This window comes from Ursus americanus, chromosome 11 (genome assembly GCF_024610735.1).
Source record: "Ursus americanus isolate L20-20 chromosome 11, mUrsAme1.1.p, whole genome shotgun sequence".
Classification (NCBI taxonomy): domain Eukaryota; kingdom Metazoa; phylum Chordata; class Mammalia; order Carnivora; family Ursidae; genus Ursus; species Ursus americanus.
Window position 1 is genome coordinate 27,738,685 of NC_142137.1, and position 20,070 is coordinate 27,758,754.

The 20,070-nt window shown below is 39.0% G+C and overlaps 1 protein-coding gene across 3 annotated transcripts in view; it reads left to right on the plus strand.

The window, feature by feature from the left end:
- RPF2 (ribosome production factor 2 homolog) overlaps window positions 1–19,066 on the plus strand; it is a 39,961-nt gene extending 20,895 nt beyond the window's left edge. For all 3 annotated transcript variants that reach the window (XM_045798480.2, XM_045798483.2, XM_045798482.2), the window contains exons 8-10: window positions 7,192–7,294; window positions 14,445–14,589; window positions 15,555–19,066. In XM_045798480.2, coding sequence (XP_045654436.1) covers window positions 7,192–7,294; window positions 14,445–14,589; window positions 15,555–15,734 — 428 coding nt within the window. In that variant the 3' untranslated portion in view covers window positions 15,735–19,066. The remainder of the gene's footprint in view (window positions 1–7,191; window positions 7,295–14,444; window positions 14,590–15,554) is intronic.
- Window positions 19,067–20,070: the final 1,004 nt, after the last annotated feature.

Genomic DNA, 20,070 nt, shown 5'->3' on the forward strand with positions numbered 1-20,070 from the left:
GATCACTTTGGAAAGTTGATGGAGTATATGTTATAAATAAATTATTATTAATTTTTTTTTATGCAAAAAGGTGTTTTTATTAAAGCACAGGGACAGGACCTGTGGGCAGGAAGCACTGCCTGTTGTAAGTAAATTAAATTGTACACATGCTCTTTACAAATCTGAGCGAACCGGGGTGCCCAGGTGGCTCGGTCAGTTTAAGCAGCTGACTCTGGATTTTGGCTCAGGTCGTGATCTCAGGGTCCTGGTATTGAGCCCTGTGTTGGGCTCTGTTCTTAGCGGGGAGTCTGCTTGAGGATTCTCTCTCTCCCTCTGCCCTTTTCTCTGCTTGTGTTCTCATTCTCTCACTCTAAAATAAATAAAGCTTAAAAAAAAAAAAGGATCAAATCTGAACCAACTAAAAAACATTTGTGGGCAGACACATTGCTTTCATTTTTCCTTGTTGTGATTATTTATTGTTGGGATTGCAATTTTCAAAATTTCATTTCTCTTATTAATAATGGCTGTTTGGGGAGCACCTGGCTGGGTCAATTGGTAGAGCATCAGACTCTTGATCTCGGAGTCATGAGTTCAAGTCATGTTGGGTGTAGAGATTACTTTTAAAAAGTGGCTATTTTTTAAAGAACTGAGTACCACTGTTACCTGTTCAGTTCTTATTAAAGCTCTTGAGTTTAGCAATCTCCCATTTTACAGATGGGAAAATGGAAGCTTAGAGAAGTTAAGAGCTATTAAGTAGCTGAGCCAAAATGAAAACCAAAGGCTCAGCTTTTCTGCCTCTGCCATCCATCTTGCCCATGCTGAACAATTGACTTGTTGCAGTCTTTGCTATAGGTTCTTACCTGAATTTTTCATGAATTAAAAAAATTCATGAAAGACAGTGATGAACATTTCCTTCTTTCAGTGTTACCCCAAAATACGAAGGGTGATTTTTAGCCAAGATTTCTCATTCTTGTACTCCATTGGCCCAGCTTTTCTGCCTTTTTCCCCCGAGTTCTTCCATTAATTATTAATTAGCAATATATATTTATTAAAACAGAAGGCTTTCATTTGCTTTTAAGTGGTATTTATGAAAACTGTATTATTTCGTGCTTCCACTAGATGGCAGGACTAACCACATAATGCAGTGGTGAGGGGGAGGGAGTGAAAACCCAAAAGGAATCTGGGGAAAAAGAAAGGTAGAGGATGAAGTGAGATTGTCGGGCCTCAAGGAAAGGTGAGTCTTTAATGTAAATATGAAGTAAGACCACCTGCAGACTCCTTGGTGTACGTTTTGTGTTCATACGAAATAAAGTAGAACAGTAGGGAAAGAATTTTATCAAGGGCTTGCTTCCTTTTAGGAAGTTCTTTTTTTTTTTTTTTTTTCTTTTGGCAATTGGCCAGAAAGAAAAGTTAACTTATTAACTTCAGTGTTTTTATGCCAGGTACCCATTTTGTTCATTCTGAATTTTGCTTCTGTTTTGCTTTCTTAAATACTGTATAGTTTGCAGTTATTCATAGTGGTCTTGCTTTTCTTTATAGAAAATCACTGAATATCTATTTTTAGATTCCGTGTATCCTAATTTTTATGGTTACTTCTTAATATTACTATTTCTTATATACAAAGATGATAGTAAATCAAGTAATAGGTTAGTTTTATTAAATATTCCTTTAAAGTCTGTCTTAAAATTTAACTACCTAAGGGGGTTACTTTTATTGCCTTTCTCCGTATCAGTGGTCATTTTAATTTTTTTAACCTTTTTCATTTCCTAATTCTTAAATTCCACTTGAAAAATATATAATGATGAAAATAACTGCCATAGTTTAGGTCAGGTAATCTGCAGCTTTACAAAGGTAATCGTATTAGTCTGCTAGGGCTGCTATAAAAAATACCATACTCTGGGTGGCTTAAAAAAGAGAAATGTATTTCGTCCAATTCTGGTGGCTGAAAAGTCCAAGATCAAAAGTTCTGATGAGGACTCTTACTGCCTTCTTGCTGTGTGCTCACCTGGCTTGTCCTTCATGTCTGTGCGTGGGAGGAAGGGAGGGAGGGAGAGAGAGGAGGGAGGTTGTCAGCTTTGTAGGGTCTCTTATAAGGACACTATCCTATGGGACCAGAACCCCAGCCTTACAACATGCCTCATTTAATTTCTTAATTTCTTGATTTCTTAATTTCTTCGTTAGAGGCCCAAATACAACTTCATTAGGGGTTAGGACTTTAACATATGAATTTGGCAGGGATTGGAGGGTGGGGGGGCAAACATTCAGTTTATTATGGTAATAGTCCCTTATTGTAGATGAAGAAACTGAGATCAGTTAACTTACTTGTCCAGAGTAAAGAGCTAGTAAGCAGCAGGATCAGGATCTGATCTATTCTCTAACTCTGGATCCCCTGGTCTTTCCCATCAACACCCTGGTCAGCTTTCTGTACCTTTTCTCAGTATATTTATTCATGGACACAGCCACGCTTGAGACCTTATTTTTTTACTTGGAATTGATCCATTGAAAAAAGGTCCAAGCTGGGGCTTTCCTTCTGACCATAACCAGTTTGTCTTCTACCTCATACACCCCCTTGCTTGTATTTAACCAGGTTTTTAATCTTTATCCTTACTCATTAATATCTCTCTTTATCTCAGCCATCATTCCTGCCCATTTTAGGGTCAGTCTTTTTGGCAATGTTCTGAGTTTCAACACATTTTAATTCATTACCCCTTTGATGTTTCAGCCTCCTCTTATACTTCCATTGCTCCATTCCTGGAATCAGTTGTTTCTTTAAGGAGATCTGAACTTTTTTAAATTGAGAAATAGAAATCACAGTCTGGGTGCTAGGAATTCTTTCATGGTTAGTCATTGTTAGTAGGCTTTTTTAGTGAACAGAACTTCGAAATTTGTTTAAGATAAAATGTATCCTGAGTTCATACCGAAACTTCTAACTCAAATTTAGGACAAGAGGATTTTAACTTCATTGACTTCACATATCTACCTTCTTTCATCCGTGACAAAAATCCAGGTTCTCCATGATCCAGCACAATTATGAATTTATTTTATGCTGTACTAAGCATACAGTAGTCTCAGAATAAAATACCACTGTTACTACTGGTAATATGAATATTGAGTTGAAAGTTTTGTGGTTTTGTTTTTGTTTTTCTTGCCGTTCTTTTTGTCTGTAAAATATATCTTGTTAAGACTATGGTCAGAGGCCCCTGGGTGGCTCAGTTTGTTAAACATTTGACTCTTGATTCGATTTTGGCTTAGATAATAGTCTCGGGGTCGTGAGATCGAGCTTTGAGCTGAGTGTGGAGCCTGCTTTGGATTCTCTCTCTGCCCCTCCCTCTCCCCTGCTCGCTCTCCCTTAAAAAAAAAAAAAAAAAAAAGAATATGTGGTCAAATCACTGTGGGTTTTTTTTTTTTAAGATTTATTTATTTGTTTGTTTATTTAGAGAGCACAAGCGTGGGGAGGGAGAGAGGGAGAGAGAATCTCAAGCAGACTCCACGCTGAGTGCAGAGCCCGACTCGGGGCTCCCAGGACTCTGAAATCATGACCTGAACAGAAATCAAGGGTCGGATGCTAAACTGACTGAGCCACCTGGGTGCCCCAAGATCACCGTGTTTTGAATTACTTAATAGTTCTTTTCTGTATGATTATGCTCATTACACAGGTTCATTTGTTGTTGATTTTTAGGGATTACTTTAATTTTTTTCATTTTAAATTATATTTTAAAAACTTTTGAGGTATAATTTACATGCAAGCAAGTCTTTTTTTTTTTTTTTTTTTAGTTTCAGGTTTTTTTATTTTTTTATTATGTTTTTAAATTAACATTTAACGTATTATTTGTTTCAGGGGTACAGGTCTGTGGCAAGTCTATATATTTAAAGGTTTTAAAATTTGATGGATTTTGACATATATATACACCTCTGAAAACACCACTGCAGTCAAGATACAGAACCTATTACACCCAAAAGTTAGCCTGTGCCCCTTTGCAGTCTACCCTATTTCTGTATTTTAAGCAAACATTAATTTGCTTTCTGTCATTATGGATTATTTGCATTTTGTAGAACTTTAGATAAATAGAATCATACAGTATGTGCTTCTTTTGGTCAGGTTTCTTTCACTCAGTTAGTTTTGAGATTTGTTGTGTCATTAGTTAATTTCTTTTTATGGCTGAGCAGTATTCTAGTTATAGCTGTTCCACAATTTCTTTATTTCTTCATCTGTTGATGGACATTTAGGTTGATTCCAGCTTTTGATTAGATAAAATTTTTGATTACTAGAGCTGCTGTGAACATTTGTGTACAAATTTTTTGAGGGCATATGCTTTGATTTCCTGTGGGTAAATCCTTAGCTAGGAGTGAAATGGTTGGATCATTTGAATAGTGTGTGTTTAACATTTAAAGAAACTATTTTCCATTATGGTTATGCTGTTTTACATTCCCACCGATAGTATATGAGAGCTGCAGTTGCTCCACTTCCTTGCCAGTACTTGGTAGACCATTCTTTTTAATTTTAGTTATTTTAATGAGTGTTGCATGCCGATAGTAATGTGTTCCTAAAGTCAAATCTATGAAGTAAAGTAGTGCTATTATTGAAGTTGTAATTTGCATTTTCTGATAACTAGTGATGTTGAACATCTTTTCCTATGCCTGTTGGCTATTCATATATTTTTGTTGAAGTGTCTATTCAAGTCTTTGCCTTATTTATTTATTTTTGGAGGTTACTTGTCCTCTTGAGCAATAAGGGGGGTGTGTGTGTGTGTGTGTGTGTGTGTAAAAAGCTGTTTGAGGAGAAACCGAAATGTACATAGTTTGTTCCTCAGAAAGACTGACTTCACTAATGCTACCAAGACAGTGAGTGGGCTTTATTAATAACTTGGCCCCTGAAGGAGAGTCTGATTTTGATAAAATCATGGGAAACCTGTTCATTAATTATGTTGCAAATTTAGATCAGAATACCTTGAAAAAGTACATACTTTGTTTATACAAATATCCCTGAGGGATTTGTATTTGGGGAAGTAGGGAAGGGTGGTATATACATGTGCATACACGCTTGTGTCTGTTTTATGCAAATTAGTGATTTTCTTTCAATTAACTATGAAAAAGAGAAAACAACAAAGGATGTATATGTCCATGCCCAAGGAGATGATTCCCTTCTTCTGAGCTAGTCAGAAGAGACAAAGTGGCTGGGTGGCTGCAGATGGGGACAGAATGAGCTTTGCTGTTTACGACATCACTTGCCTTGCAGCTCTTCCTGAGTAATTAAGTTGGGTAAACTTTCATGTGTAACTGTATCTTAACTAAATATGTGTGTTTCCATTTAGCCTTCTTGGGGATCAGTCTTTGTAGCTATATAATGAGGGGACCACACTTGATTGTTGTTTCTCAGAAATCTTTCATTCATGTGCTATCTTCATAACTTTAGCCAAGTCCATGTGGTATTCATAGTGTTTTCATTGGAGATGTTTCTTTACCCTGACTCCTTTGCTTTTTTAAAGGAAACTTTATGTCCCTACCATGAATGGAAAGTGGTATCTGATAAAATAAATAATACATAGAAGATTACATCTGCCTGTGTATCATTTAAGATCATCTCATGTCCCAGTAGTGGTATGACTACCACACTATGGGAAAACAGCATACTCACGGATCCCAGTGGTTCTTTTCTGGCTTTAACAATTTAATTTATTATCTATAATTGAGATTTCTTGTTAGAATTTCTTCCATGTCGGCCTCTGCCATAAAACAAAGGCTAATTTGATTTAATAGTCAAAGTTTGAACAGCTGTTTTGTGTGTGTTTAAGAATTTATTTATTTGAGAGACTGCAGGGGGAAGAGCAGAGGGAGAGGGACAAGCAGACTTCATGTTGAATGCAGAGCCCTACGCGGGACTTGATCCTTCAACCCTGAAATCATGACCCGAGCTGAAACTAAAAGTCAGACGCTTAACCAGCTAAACCGCCCAGGCACCCCTGAACAGCTGTTTTTATAGAAATTTGCCATCTTTAAAAAAATAAACACTTTATTTATGAGAGGGAGAGAGCATGTGGGGGCAGGGGCAGAGGGACGTGAGAGAGAGAATCTTAAGCAGACTCCACATCCAGCGTAGAGCCTGATGTGGGGCTGGATCTCACGACCCTGAGATCATGACCTGAGTCGAAATGAAGAGTTGGACGCCTAACTGACTGAGCCATCCAGGTGCCCCATAGAGATTTGCCATCTTAACCTACCTCTCTCATAAAATTTTTTAATACTTTGATTTACATTTTTTATTTTTATTTTATTTATTTTTATTTTTAAAGATTTTATTTATTTATTTGACACAGAGAGAGACAGCCAGTGAGAGAGGGAACACAGGCAGGGGGAATGGGAGAGGAAGAAGCAGGCTACCAGCGGAGGAGCCTGATGTGGGGCTCGATCCCACACCGGGATCACGCCCTGAGCTGAAGGCAGACGCTTAATGACTGCGCCACCCAGGGGCCCTGTGATTTACATTCTTAAAAAAGTTAATATGCATGATAAATATGATGTACTCATATGTTAAGCATTGGCTTAGAGTGAGAACTTTTTTTTTTTTTTAATTTAAAAAGAATTTTTAGAGGTGCCTGGATGGCTCAGTCTTTGAGCGTCTGCCTTTGGCTCAGGGCGTGATCCCGGCGATCTGGGATCGAGCCCCGCATCAGGCTCCTCCACTGGGAGCCTGCTTCTTCCTCTCCCACTCCCCCTGCTTGTGTTCCCTCTCTCACTGTCTGTCTGTCTCTCTGTCAAATAAATAAATAAAATCTTTAAGATATTAATTATTTATTCGTCAGAGAGAGCACAAGCAGGAGGAGCGGCAGGCAGAGGGAGAGGGAGAAGCAGGCTCCCCGTTGAGTGAGGAGCCCAACGCAGGGCTTAGTCCTAGGACCCTGGGATCATGACCTGAGCCGAAGGCAGACGCTCAATCGACTGAGCCACCCAGGTGCCCCTTGAGTGAGAATTTCAAAACTGAAAAATTACATGGCTCAGTGAACTGGACACAGAAATAAAGTCATGAGCTTACATGGTAGAGGGGTGGGACTCTCAGACATTCTTCAGGGATCAGTTTTTGTGCCACCTTTTTACCTTTTTAAGTATATATTGATACAATATAGAGCATTTTACAATCTGGCTTTCTGTAACTGAATTTAAAAGCATGTTAGTCTTTTTTTTTTTTCTTTTTAACAATCTCAAATTTGTTTTCAGATTTCTTCAGAGGCCCCACAGTACCAAATATCCGCCTGGCTGGTTTGGAGTATGTTCTGCACTTCACCGCACTGAATGGGAAGATTTACTTTCGAAGCTATAAGTAAGTACATTTCTTACCATATTTTTGAATCCAGGGTTAGCATTTTAGTGTGACCTTTGTAGAGCTCAAACGTAGAATTGGTGTTTGGTCAAAAGTTTGTTTGGAGAGTTTGCAAACTAGTAGCAGCATGCAGCAGGTCTGTGTTGTTCCTCAAATCTGTCATTCTCCTGCTCACTTCTGCCTCTGGAACCCTGCTCTTCCAGGGCCTCAGGGCACCTGATGCTGCACTCTTCTGAGCTTAGAACACTAATTCAGTCTTGACTGTACTTTATGAGATACCGCCTTCTTTTTTTTCCTTTTTTTTCTTTAAGATCTTTATTTTTATTTATTTGAGAGAGAGAGAGAAGGGCAAAGGGAAAAGGAAAGTCCCAAGCAGACGCCTCATGGAGCCTGACTTGGGGCTCGATCTCATGACCCATGAGATCATGACCTGAGCCGAAACCAGGAGTTGGACACTTAACTAACTGAGCCACCCAGGTGCCCCTCCTTTTTTTTTTTTTTTTTTTTAAGATTTTATTTACTTATTTGACAGAACAAGCAAGGGGAGCAGCAAGCAGAGGGAAAGGGAGAAGTAGGCTCCTGCTGAGCAAGGAGCCCAGTGTGGGGCTCGATCCCAGGACCCTGGAATTATGACCTGGGCTAAAGGCAGACGCTTAACCGACTGAGCCACCCAGGCACCCCCCCTTCCTTCTTTTTCTTGACTGGATTTAGAGCACCAAGCCACAAGTCTTAGGTCAGCCAAAGCAAATCTCAAAACTGAACCTAAAAACTGGAGTCTAAAAGGAATGAGAAGATTCAGTGGCTAGATTCATTTTACCCTCTTTCTCCAGCCAAGACCCTCTAGCCCTACTCCTACCACAATATAAATGTAAATCCTAACACTGATTTTGTTTTCATTAAAAAGCTTAATGACATGCTACACTTGTGCCTTTTGAGGTAATTGTGTGTGTGTGTGTGTGTGTGTGTGTGTGTGTGTGTATTCTTTAAGATAAAGCATTGGCGCTGGCTGATCAAGCCCACACTTTCCTGGAGAATATATCAGCTCCCACAAACTGCCTTCCTTCGTACATTGAATTCAGACTGATGTGCAGTTTTGAGTTATGGCATGGCAGTGCAGCTTGAGAGGCACTGGCCGTTCAGTGTTGACAGTGAACGGGGGAAGAGGCAGAGGGAGGGGGGAGAGAGAAAATCTCAAGCAGGCTCCATGGTCAGCGTGGAGCCCAACATGGGGCCCAATCTCATGACCCCGAGATCATGACCCAAGTTGAAATCAAGAGTCAGACGCTTAACCAACTGAGTCACCCAGGTGCCCCTACTTTTTTTTTTTTTTTAAGTAAACTCTACCAACAATGTGTGGCTCGAACCTATGATCCTGAAATCAAGAGTCACAGGCTCTACCGACTAAGTCAGCCAGGCCCCTAATTTTTTTTTTCTTCATGATGGAATACCTGGTTGACCAACTTATGTTAGTGAATGTACAAATGAAACTAAATATTCACCTCTTGTCAGTAATTCCTGTCTTTGTCTCAACTGTATTGAGTCAGAAATGCTTTGTTCTTTTCACCATGATCGGTATCATCTCTTCTATTCTTCTATTTTCCTTTTGTTTAGATAGTAATAATAATAGTAGGCAAAATGCAATAAAATATCCACATGGTTGCAAGATGTAGTTAGAGATTTTATAATCATTTTTATTTTTATGTATTTATTTATTTTTTAAAGCAAGAGGGATTTTATAATCATTTTGAGCTTGTTGAGATTGAAAGCCTTAAGTCTGTTTGAGTTTCCAAACTTAACTTTGGTGCTTTGAAGACTATATTATGAAGTAGATGACTCCAATTTATAGAATAAGAAAGATGAAAATCACTAACGTAAAAAAAATCTTCTTGAAAACTTGTGCTCAGCCCACCTGGGGATACGAAGGAGCTAAAAATATAAAGATCAAAATCTTTGAGAATGAGAAACTAATAATAACAGTGATCTGAAACTCTCATTGTAAACAGTTTCAAAGAAAATATTCACTTGTATCAGAACTTACATTTAGTGAAAAGAAAGATAAATTTGTAAAGAAAGAAATGCAGAGAAAATAAAATGGACAGAAAATTAGCAAATCAGATTTCAGAACATGGATATACTAGCAGTGTAATTACACATATCCACCCATCTACTTACTTTAAGAAGAATTGCTGGAATCACATTAGGTTAGCATGGCATGTCCCATAATGAAAAAAAAAAGTTTAGACTTTTGAGATCAGAGACACTAGTGTAAATTTAATCCCAGGTATTTTATACAGGCCCTGTAATACCTGCTAGCTATTGATTTATAATAGGAAATGGACTGTGTGATTGAGAGTAAGCTGCTAGTGGGGGAAAAAAAAAATCATTCAGTGTAGATTAGGTTAGTCTGCAGAGGCTGTGCTGCCCGTGGGAGAGGAAGGAAGAAGTGGTCCAAGGAATGAGCATCACCTCTGAGCCCAGTGAGTGGGCTCTCTGGGCCAGGCTTAGCCACATGACCTAGTCAGGTCACTTCTTAAGGCCTCCATTTTTCCTTTGCAAAAGGTAGTGATAACATTTATGTAATTCTGCGGTCCCTCTAAGATCAATAGTAATTCCTTTATAAGAGGGAGAGGGTTGGGGCGCCTGGGAGGCTCAGTTGTTAAGCATCTGCCTTCGGCTTAGGGCGTGATCCCAGGGTCCTGGGATCGAGCCTCACATCAGGCTCCTCCCTGCTCTGTTGGGAGCCTGCTTCTTCCTCTTCCACTCCCCCTGCTTGTGTTCCCTCTCTCACTGGCTGTCTCTCTCTCTGTCAAATAACTAAATAAAATCTTTAAAAAAAAAAAAAGGGAGAGGATTGTGGATAGAGGTGGAAATATGCTGGAGACGTGTGTCTGACTTAGTGTGGCTCCTTAGGCACTCTTGCAGGCTATGCTTTGATGTCCTGCCCTCTTTCTTTTACTTGGAACCAGCCCTTAAGTAATTGGTAAAAGGTAATAGTTAACATTGATACACATTTTTTGTGGAGTTTACAAGGTTAATCTTAGAAAATGGCTTTGAGTTTCTTGGATGAAAGAAAGTATAAACATGAAATTATATTAATATAACCTTTGATCTGACCTTTTGGGGGGAATAAATCATTGTTACTGACCTCTTCCCATGTATTGTATAATAATTAATTCCTCATATGTGAGTGACCGTTTATATTCCTTGGAGAATTTTATTCACTACAAAGTCAAAGCCATGAATATAAAAAAGGAAATTTTTAGTAACTGCCACATTTGCCTTTACCATGACATTGGTTAGGTTTTATGGGGAGAAACAAGCAAAACAAGGAAGTATTAGCATACCTTAAAAAGCAAACAGCATTGTAGGCAAGGAGTTTAAGTAATGAAAACAGAACAGCAGAAGTAAGGGATATGGAAGGGAGAAAAATAGGGAAATTACAACTTGAATAAGAGTGGTAATGGCAGTCTTTCTCAAGAAATAGGCAAATAATATTTTATTTTATTTATTTATTTATTTTAAAGATTTTATTTATTTATTAGAGAGAGAGCACAAGAACTTCCAGCGAGCAGGGAGCCCGATGCGGGGCTCGATCCCGGGATCCAGGACCCGGAACCTGGGACCGTGACGTGAGCTGAAGACAGATGCTTAACAGACTGAGCCACCCAGGCGCCCTACAAATAATGTTTTAAAATATATGGAAATTACCCATCGACATATCTAATAGCCTGAGCCCATCTGAAAAGGAAGGAGTTGGGTTGTCTTTGTGTCCCTGTATTTTGTACCATAGAACCTTGCAGAATTGAATGTCACTTTTGATTTAGAGCTTACAGGGAGACAAAACAAAGCTTGAGGTTAGGATCTGAGATGGAGATTAATAGGCATATGATGTAACAGTTCTGGGCGTAGGTATTTGGCTGGAGACATGATGGCCTGGAAATGAAATGTCTATCTTTAAAAAAAAGTGCAGTGTGTATGATGGGATGGGAATGAAGGAAAGGGTTTTAATTTTGTTTTTAATGAGTCAATGTCAGTCTCTTCTTTTTGCTTAGTGTGATCACAAAAATCATTTGTAAGTTCTTTATTAATACATTCCCTCTGAGAAAAAGTAAATAGGTTTTTTAAAAACATTAACAATAATTTTAGATTGTAAAATAATAATTTTAGATTCTAGATTTCACTGTTAAAAGTTTTTGTTTTTTTTTAAAGATTTTATTTATTTATCTGACAGAGAGACAGCCAGTGAGAGAGGGAACACAAGCAGGGGGAGTGGGAGAGGAAGAAGCAGGCTCCCAGCGGAGCAGGGAGCCCGATGCAGGGCTCGATCCCAGGATTTCGGGATCATGCCCTGAGCCGAAGGCAGACGCTTAATGACTGAGCCACCCAGGCACCCCTCACTGTTAAAAGTTTAATAAAGAAAAAGAATTATAGGTCTATCACCAGAAACCCATACATAGAAATCTGAAAATTGGAGAAAGTTTTCTTCTGTTTCTATCAGTTTGATCTTCCAATCAACATGCCCATTGAAGTAATTTAGATAAGGTCATTTACACAGGGGCATCTGGGTGGCTCAGTTGGTTAAGCGTCTGCCTTGGGCTCAGGTCATGATCTTGGGATCCTGGGATCAAATTCCGCCTCTGGCTCCCTGCTCAATGGGGAGTCCGCTTCTCCCTCTTCCTCTGCCTGCCACTCCCCCCTGCTTGTGCTCTCTCTCCCAAATAAATAAATGAAATCTTGGAAAGATCATCTACACAGACAGTATGGCACTGTAACTTAATTCTTTGGTAAATAACAGCATGTGTAGATATATATATACATATATATATATATATATATACATCTATTTGGAAATAATATTAATATTAATATTATAATAATAATAATATAATATTAATTATATACACCACTCAAAAAATATATAGCTATTTGGAAATAATATTAATTATATACACCACTCAAAAAATTACTTTGAGGACGCCTGGGTAGTGCAGTCGTTAGGCGTCTGCCTTCAGCTCAGGGCATGATCCCGGCGTTCCGGGATCGAGTCCCACATTGGGCTCCTCCGCTGGGAGCCTGCTTCTTCCTCTCCCACTCACCCGGCTTGTGTTCCCTCTCTTGCTGGCTATCTTTGTCCAAAAAAAAAAAAAAAACCTTTAAAAAAAATTACTTTGGTAGGAGGATACGTGCATAGATAAAAAGGTACTTGGGTGATGTGAATCCATCAGGCATGCCATGAGCTGTTCTTGGTCTACAACTTTTCATTTAGGTGAAAATTAGCATTTTAAGTGGTAGAAACACTTTCAGTTTGCCCTTTTTATATATACAGTTTCCCTCATTTCTTAAGTAGTCTGCTGAACATAAGATGTCAATCAAGATACTAATCTTGTTATGAGTTCAGTTTTATAAATATCACTTATTTGGAGGTATTGAAAACGTGGATGCAAAAGCAGAAATACATGAGTTACAACAGAGTCAAACGGTCACTGCTGCCACATGCTTTGAATCAGCTTTTAGGGAAGATGCCCTGATATCACCAGCTTTAGCTTCTAAAAATATTTTCCCCCACCGTGGGCCTGAGACAGGAGTACTGTCAACTCTCTTCTTCTGGAACGACTATGAAGAGAGTGGTCTAAGCACTCTTGTTTTGTCTTTTTCCCCCTCTGCTTGCTCCCTTCAAGTCCCACACTGATATTCATGCTATCTTTTACTATTCTTAGAGCTTTTTTATTGTTTAACATTTCTGCTTCTTACATATCCTACGTCGGTGTTTTGTTTTGTTTTTGCCTTGTTCGGGTTGATGTAAATGACTGTGCCTGATACAGCATATCTATCATTAAGACTCTTTTTACAGCCAGGACATGGGTAGACTGTCTGCATGTGATGCATTTGGGGCCCAAAGGCTGTAAATGAGCTTCTGCACACTCACTTCTGCTTCCTGGAATTTGTTGTTCTTGGGTATTCCTTATTGTGCTTTTACTCTTAGTTCTGTCTCTTTTCTCATGTCATTTGTTGCCTCTCTCATATTCCACCTTCGGTGTAAAAAGTTTGATCGTTTTTTTTCTTTTGAAAAGTTTGATCTTTTATAAACATTTTTAATCATTTAATTTTTTTATTCCATGTAGAGATCTGGCCACTATAACAAATTGAGTCAGCTCAAATAATCTTCAGGTCTTTGAGCTGTTCTTGTGGTATCACTCACAAAAAGAGTTTGTTAGTCTCCTCTCCTCTTTCCTGTGTCCCCCATCTGTTTCCAGATCCAGAGCTATTTGGACATATGGAGTCTAGAAAGTTGTGGTTTTGTTATATTAGGATTTTAAAGTTCATTCCAGTCTATAGAGAACTGGAAGTGTCTGTACTATGCTCAAAGCGGATTCTGAATGGGTCTTGGAGAAATAAGAATTTGTTAATTATGTAAACGTAATGTTTCAAAGGCCCAATTGAAATTGTTTTCATTATTATGTAAATCTATAAGTAAGATGAAGAAATCAAATCAAAGGATTCCATTTCTGGGGCACCGGGTGGCTCGTTAGTTAAGCATCTGCCTTGGGCTCAGGTTATGATCTCAAGATCCTGGGATCAAGCCCTGTGTAATCAGGCTCCCTGCTCAGCAGGGACCCTGCTTCCCCACCCCCCAGCTTATACTCTTCCTCTCTCTCAAATAAATAAATAAATAATTTTTTCTTAAAAAAAAAAAAGGGATTTCATTTCTTAGAAGAATTGTCTGTCTCACTTGCTGTTTCTCAACAATATTGTATTCTTTTTTTTTTTTTTAAAGATTTTATTTAGTTGAGAGAGAGCACGAGTAGGGGGTGGGTCAGAGGGGGAGGGAGAAGCAGACTCCCCACTGAGCTGGGAGCCAGATGTGGCTTTCAATCCCAGGACCCTAAGATCATGATCTGAGCTGAAGACAGACGCTTACCTGACTGAGCCACCCAGGCGCCCAATAATATTGTATTCTTTTGTGTTCTATTTTTAAAAAGTAGCAAACCAAGAATATACTTGGCCTCAATGCAGAAAGTATTTAAGAAGCTTAACCTCCAAATGACAGTGTCATTTTATGGAACTGTAATTCTCTTGAACAAAAATATTTGAGGGGATAGGACTTCCATCAGAGTCAAAGCAACATTTCTTTTTTTTCTATTTCATAAAGGTTACTGTTGAAGAAATCTGGTTGCAGAACACCAAGGATTGAATTGGAAGAGATGGGGCCCTCATTGGATCTGGTTCTGAGGAGGACACATCTGGCATCAGATGATCTTTATAAATTATCTATGAAAATGCCAAAAGCCCTCAAGGTTTGTAACTTGCAAATTGATGCCATGTTTATTTGTATATTCCACTCTTCTTTCCAAAAAAGGTTTGCAGCATAGGACACTAAAGAACATACAGAAAGAGATCAATAATATAGATAAAATTAGACTTTCAGGACAAAGAAAAGGAGGAAGATGCAAATAAAGGATAATAAAAGTTATAGAAACCATGCATCAGCTATGGCTAAGAGCTTTCTGGTAGCCAAGACTGCCAGTTTTTAGTAAGAAAGAATTGTTTGGGGCATTGTGGAGATTGGGGATTTAGAGTACAGGATGTGTATGTAACCCATACTTGTATAAAATGTATTTTGACTTTCGAATGGTTTTAAAAAAGAAGTAGAAATGGCATTTCTGGAACGCCAATAAAGATCAAAATGGTAGTCACAATTCTTAAAGCTAAACATAGGAATTCTGTCAGCGCATGACAGTGGTTAGCATAGTCTGTAGTGTTGCTTTGCAAAGTGTAGTCTGACAGTTTACCTGGGAATTGTTAGAAATGCTGAATCTCAGGTCCTACCCTAGACCTGTTGAATTATAATACGCATTTTTTTTAAGATTTATTTATTTACTTATTTGACAGAGATAGAGACAGCCAGCGAGAGAGGGAACACAAGCAGGGGGAGTGGGAGAGGAAGAAGCAGGCTCATAGCGGAGGAGCCTGATGTGGGGCTCGATCCCAGAATGCCAGGATCACGCCTGAGCCGAAGGCAGACGCTTAACCGCTGTGCCACCCAGGCGCCCCTATAATACGCATTTTAACAAGATTCTCAAGTGAAATACTTAAGTTTGAGAAGAAAGGGTTATAGACTATATTATTGAATAGGAGCTCATTAATGGAAATTGTTAGTAAGATAGTTGTTGTAAACTAGATTTTTACCAGTTTATACAGTAGATACCATTATAATAAATATATATAATTATATATTTATATATACATTCTTGTTTCATAGCCAAAGAAGAAGAAAAATGTCTCCCATGATACTTTTGGAACAACTTATGGAAGGATTCATATGCAGAAGCAAGACCTAAGCAAACTACAAACCAGGAAAATGAAGGGGTTGAAGAAGCGACCTGCAGAAAGGATAACAGAAGACCAGGAGAAAAAATCAAAGAGAATTAAAAAAAACTGATAGAACTTAGCCAGTGACTATAATGTTATTGTAGTCTGTTTACTTAAGAGAATTCTCAATCATCAGTCATTTCTAAGTTTCTTATAAGATTTTATTAAATATTTTTATAGCATGGTAATTTACCTAAACTATATATTACATATATTATGTACACTAATCTACTAGTATTAATTTGAAAGTAAGCCTTTTTGAGATCTATCCTGGTGGGCCATTTTCCTTGTTATGGTCGTCCCTCCCCCCCCCCCCCCCCCCCGTCTCATTAGGGTGGTAGGTGAAGAGGATCTCCGGAACAACCATTGGTATTTTAAAGAATTTCTGGGTTAAGCTTTCGATAAAGGGAGAAAGCCATGGAAAGTAGAAATGGCCCAAAGGAACTGTATACACACTTAGTATGAGTCACCTGGAAAGATAACCCCATCTCCCAACACATATCTATAACCTAACTTTTGTTTTTTACTCTTTTGTTATTTTGCCTGAAGTTTTGCCAGTTAGAGATTCATTTGAGATTTTTAACTTTGTGTCTTAAAACATTTAAGAGTGTGTCCACTAATTTTCTACCATCTCCACACCCCCCCCCCAAAAAAACCCCACTGATCTTCACAGTCATACACAAAACTAAAGAAAGTGCCTGTGAAGAAGTCCAGCAGAGAAGACACAGCACACTGTGGAGCAAAACAAATCTGATCTTGGACAGATTGAGGAGGGCATGAAGAACAATTTCGCTTTAACCTCATCAGCCCTGCCCATGTGACACAGCTCCCCACCAAGAGAAACCTCCCAGCCTGTGATTTCCCCATGGAGGGAAGGGAGAACATGTGAGTGAGCACATGGCTCCCCCAGCTCTGCAGGATGCTGCCAAAGAGAACCCTCTCTCTAGCCCCACCCAGAATCCTGAGATGTACTGCTCAGCTGGGGAGTGGGGTGCACCTAGGAGAACAGCACCCACGGCTCTTGGAGGGCAGTAAGCCAACATGGATCATACAAACCATGGCACAGTCTCCATTAGGAATCTGCCCGTGAGTCACTGGAGATGACCCCCACAAATGGTCCACGGCACACACAATACTCAGTCCCTCACCCATACATCATCCCACCCTGTGGCCTGCCACCAGCGCGCACAGGTGGCCAACATGAGTGAGCCTCTGGAAGTGGCTAGGGAGCGTGTGCAGAAAGCAGCCCCTCTTCCCCAGATTGGGAGAAATCACACAAATTCAGTCAGCGCCGTCCTAGAGAAAGCGGCTTCACAGGATCAAGAGAAGACCTTACGGTTTGTACTACACTGTCCCAGGCAGTAGGAAACAAATACGCCAACCATGGTGAAGATTTAAAGCCTGAATGTGTCTGGATCTGAGCTATGTATTCACTGCACGCTGGCTAAAGCACTTTTTTTCTTTCACTGCATCAGTTCCCACCTAAGTATGATCAAGCATTCAAACCTGTAGGAACTGTATCCTCTCGCTTCTACCTTGACTTAAGAAGAAATAAACTAGTGATACAGAAGCATGCTTCCTTCTGACTCCATTATCAGGCATGGAGGAAATGGATCAATCAAGAGTCGCCTGCCTTTTGCACAGGAGCTGGCGGTATTATGCGGGAGGGAAAGAATCAAGGCTGTTGAGGTGTTAGGCTACAGTACCAGCCTCCTTTGTTCAGATGTTTTAAACCGAATTTAATCCGAGGACTTCTGTAAGAAAAAGCCAGTTAGCAAATAACTAACAACCATAATTCCGCTAAAAGGAGTAACTCTCAACATGCCAATTGCCAATTATATCCCTTGTTAGGAAGACTTCAGACCTTGAAAGGAGCCTACCTTGAGTAGGGGTGGGAGAATGAGGGAATTAGATTAGATATTTGCTCAGTTTGTTTCATTCCATTGATTTCTCTACAACACTAGAGAATAACTTTGTTAAAAAGAAGGTTGTGGTTAGTAATGTTTGATTCAGTCATGCATGAACAAGTGGCAGGGAGGTTGGTAGCACATCATCTCTTCATTAGCCATTAGTTCAAATGCCTTTGTGCAATCTACTAATAATAGTAAGGTCTGATACATGCATATAAAGTTTTACCATATGTCTCAGAAAGAAAGGTTTTCATTATAATAAAAAAACACAAGTCCAAGAATAAATTGAATTATCTTCAAACAGCAGAGCATTGTTAAGAAAGAGAGACATATAAATGGAAAGAAACAGTATGTTCTAAATCAGATACACACTTTTTAGAACTTTTATTTTTCACAAATCAATTTATAAGTTTAATTTATAAATCATAAAGCTTAAATTAAAATTATGAATAAGTAGAAAAACAAACATTCCACTACCTGATCATTGACATATTACCTACCATACTATTGGTTATCTTAAGAGATTCTGCCACTTAGCTCTACCCCTCCCTTCTGTGAGAGGAAAGCAGTTTTGGTAGAGCTAGAAGTGAGAAAGGCGGGTAGGGTTTGAGACAAAGGGCACTTAGGGTACTGAGTAGCTCTAGCTGCTAAAGGTCACGTGAAGACCCTGGGTGTTTTCATACCAAGTAGGAGTGTGCCAAAGGCAAATAGCTTACTTTGAAATTTTCTTAAAAATGGACCTTGTGCCTAGGAAAATGGGAAGAAACTCTACTTCCTCCTCCTAGTGTTGCATACTTGTTTTCCCTAAATGTTCAAATTTAGGTTCCTGGTAAAGAAGCTCCTTTATACAAATATGCAAACCAACCATGTTGCAAAACACAAACATACATAAACTAATTTGTTATATGAGGTGGAAATGCTTTTATTTTCAATTCCATGTAAGGGAGCTCCGTTACGCCTGTGTGTGCGTACATTTACGTGAGTTTGCTGACGCTAAGCAAAAAGCTAGAGCCTCAATTTTATCTTCCATATCTTTCCCCTCCTCTGATAAACCCATTCCTTAGCCTTGTCTCTCCCCATCCCTTTCCAGATGGTTAATACCTCTCCCCATGAAAAGGGAGCAGGTATCATTCATTAGCTCTTGTTCCTTAATTATACACTTACCCAAAGACCACAGAGTTTTAGATCTGAAGCAGGCATTTTATGTCTAGATGCGGAGAAAGGCTAAAATAGTTCATCAATAAGCCATCCAAAAGTAAATGGACGATAGTTGGGGAGAAGAGGAGCCATGAAAGGGGCATCAGAAACAATGAATGCAGAGTTCTTACCCAATGCTTGATCCCCTACTTCTAGCTAACACTCACGGAAATCATGATTCAGCAAAGCAATGAGTCTTCCTAGCCACCTACAGGAGGGACCCTGCATACCTTGACCTCTCTACCAGGAGGACCTCTCCCGGCAATTCAACTGATAGAGATGGCCACATTTTTGGTATGTGGGACATTGTCTTAGGGTGTGTGTTTGTTTTAAAATTTATTTATTTAATGTGGGGCTCAAACGTCCACTCCAGGGATCAAGAGTCACATGCTCAGGGGCCCCTTAGGGTGTGTTTTTATTTATTTATTTATTTATTTATTTATTTATTTATTTATTTATTTATTTATTTATTTTAAGATTTTATTAATTTGAGAGAGAGAACAAGTAGGGAGAGGGAATAGAGGAAGAAGCAGGCTCCCCACTGAGCAGGGAGCCTGACGTGGGGTTAGATCCCAGGACCCTGGGATCATAACTTGAGCCAAAGGCAGACGTTTAACTTACTGAACCACCCAGGCATCCCAGGGTGTTTGTTTTAATCAATCCTCTTTGAGATTTGGTAATGCGTCCTTTTGTTTCCGATGTAATTTTTATCTTGAGATTATAGAATGTCGAGTAAGTATTTGAATGCATCCTCTTCAGTAAGAAAAGTATTATACAGTATTACTGAGATCTAGTTAGAAGCCTTTCTGGGGGGGGCGGGGAGAGAAAACTTCGTTGAAGTTGTTGGGCCATCTAGAACCTTTGATCCACCATTTATGTCACCGGTTTTGTGGGAAGTGCATTTTAATTTCCATTTGTCTTTGAACTTTAGGACACAACATACATAAATTGGAGAATGTATATTCGTTTCAATAGAGGTGGTAAACTGCCTCAATTTTTACTTAACTAAGTTTTACTTAACCCTTTGGATTTTGGTAGATGAAGAAAACAGGTTTTTTGATTTTAAATACCAAATTCCTTTTGTTTTTTCTAGGGTGTTAATACTGATACCAAGCTACATATAATTTAATGAAATTTGGTTCCTTTTTATAACCTAAATGCTGCTATTTGTTTTCTTGGTATTAAACATTTTCCAAAGTAGAGTTGTCATTACTCAAGAAAGGAAGGGGGGTAAAAAGAACTTAGCCCAAGTCAGTTTTCAGTTATCTGATGATCTAGCTTCTGATCTCTTTTTCCTTT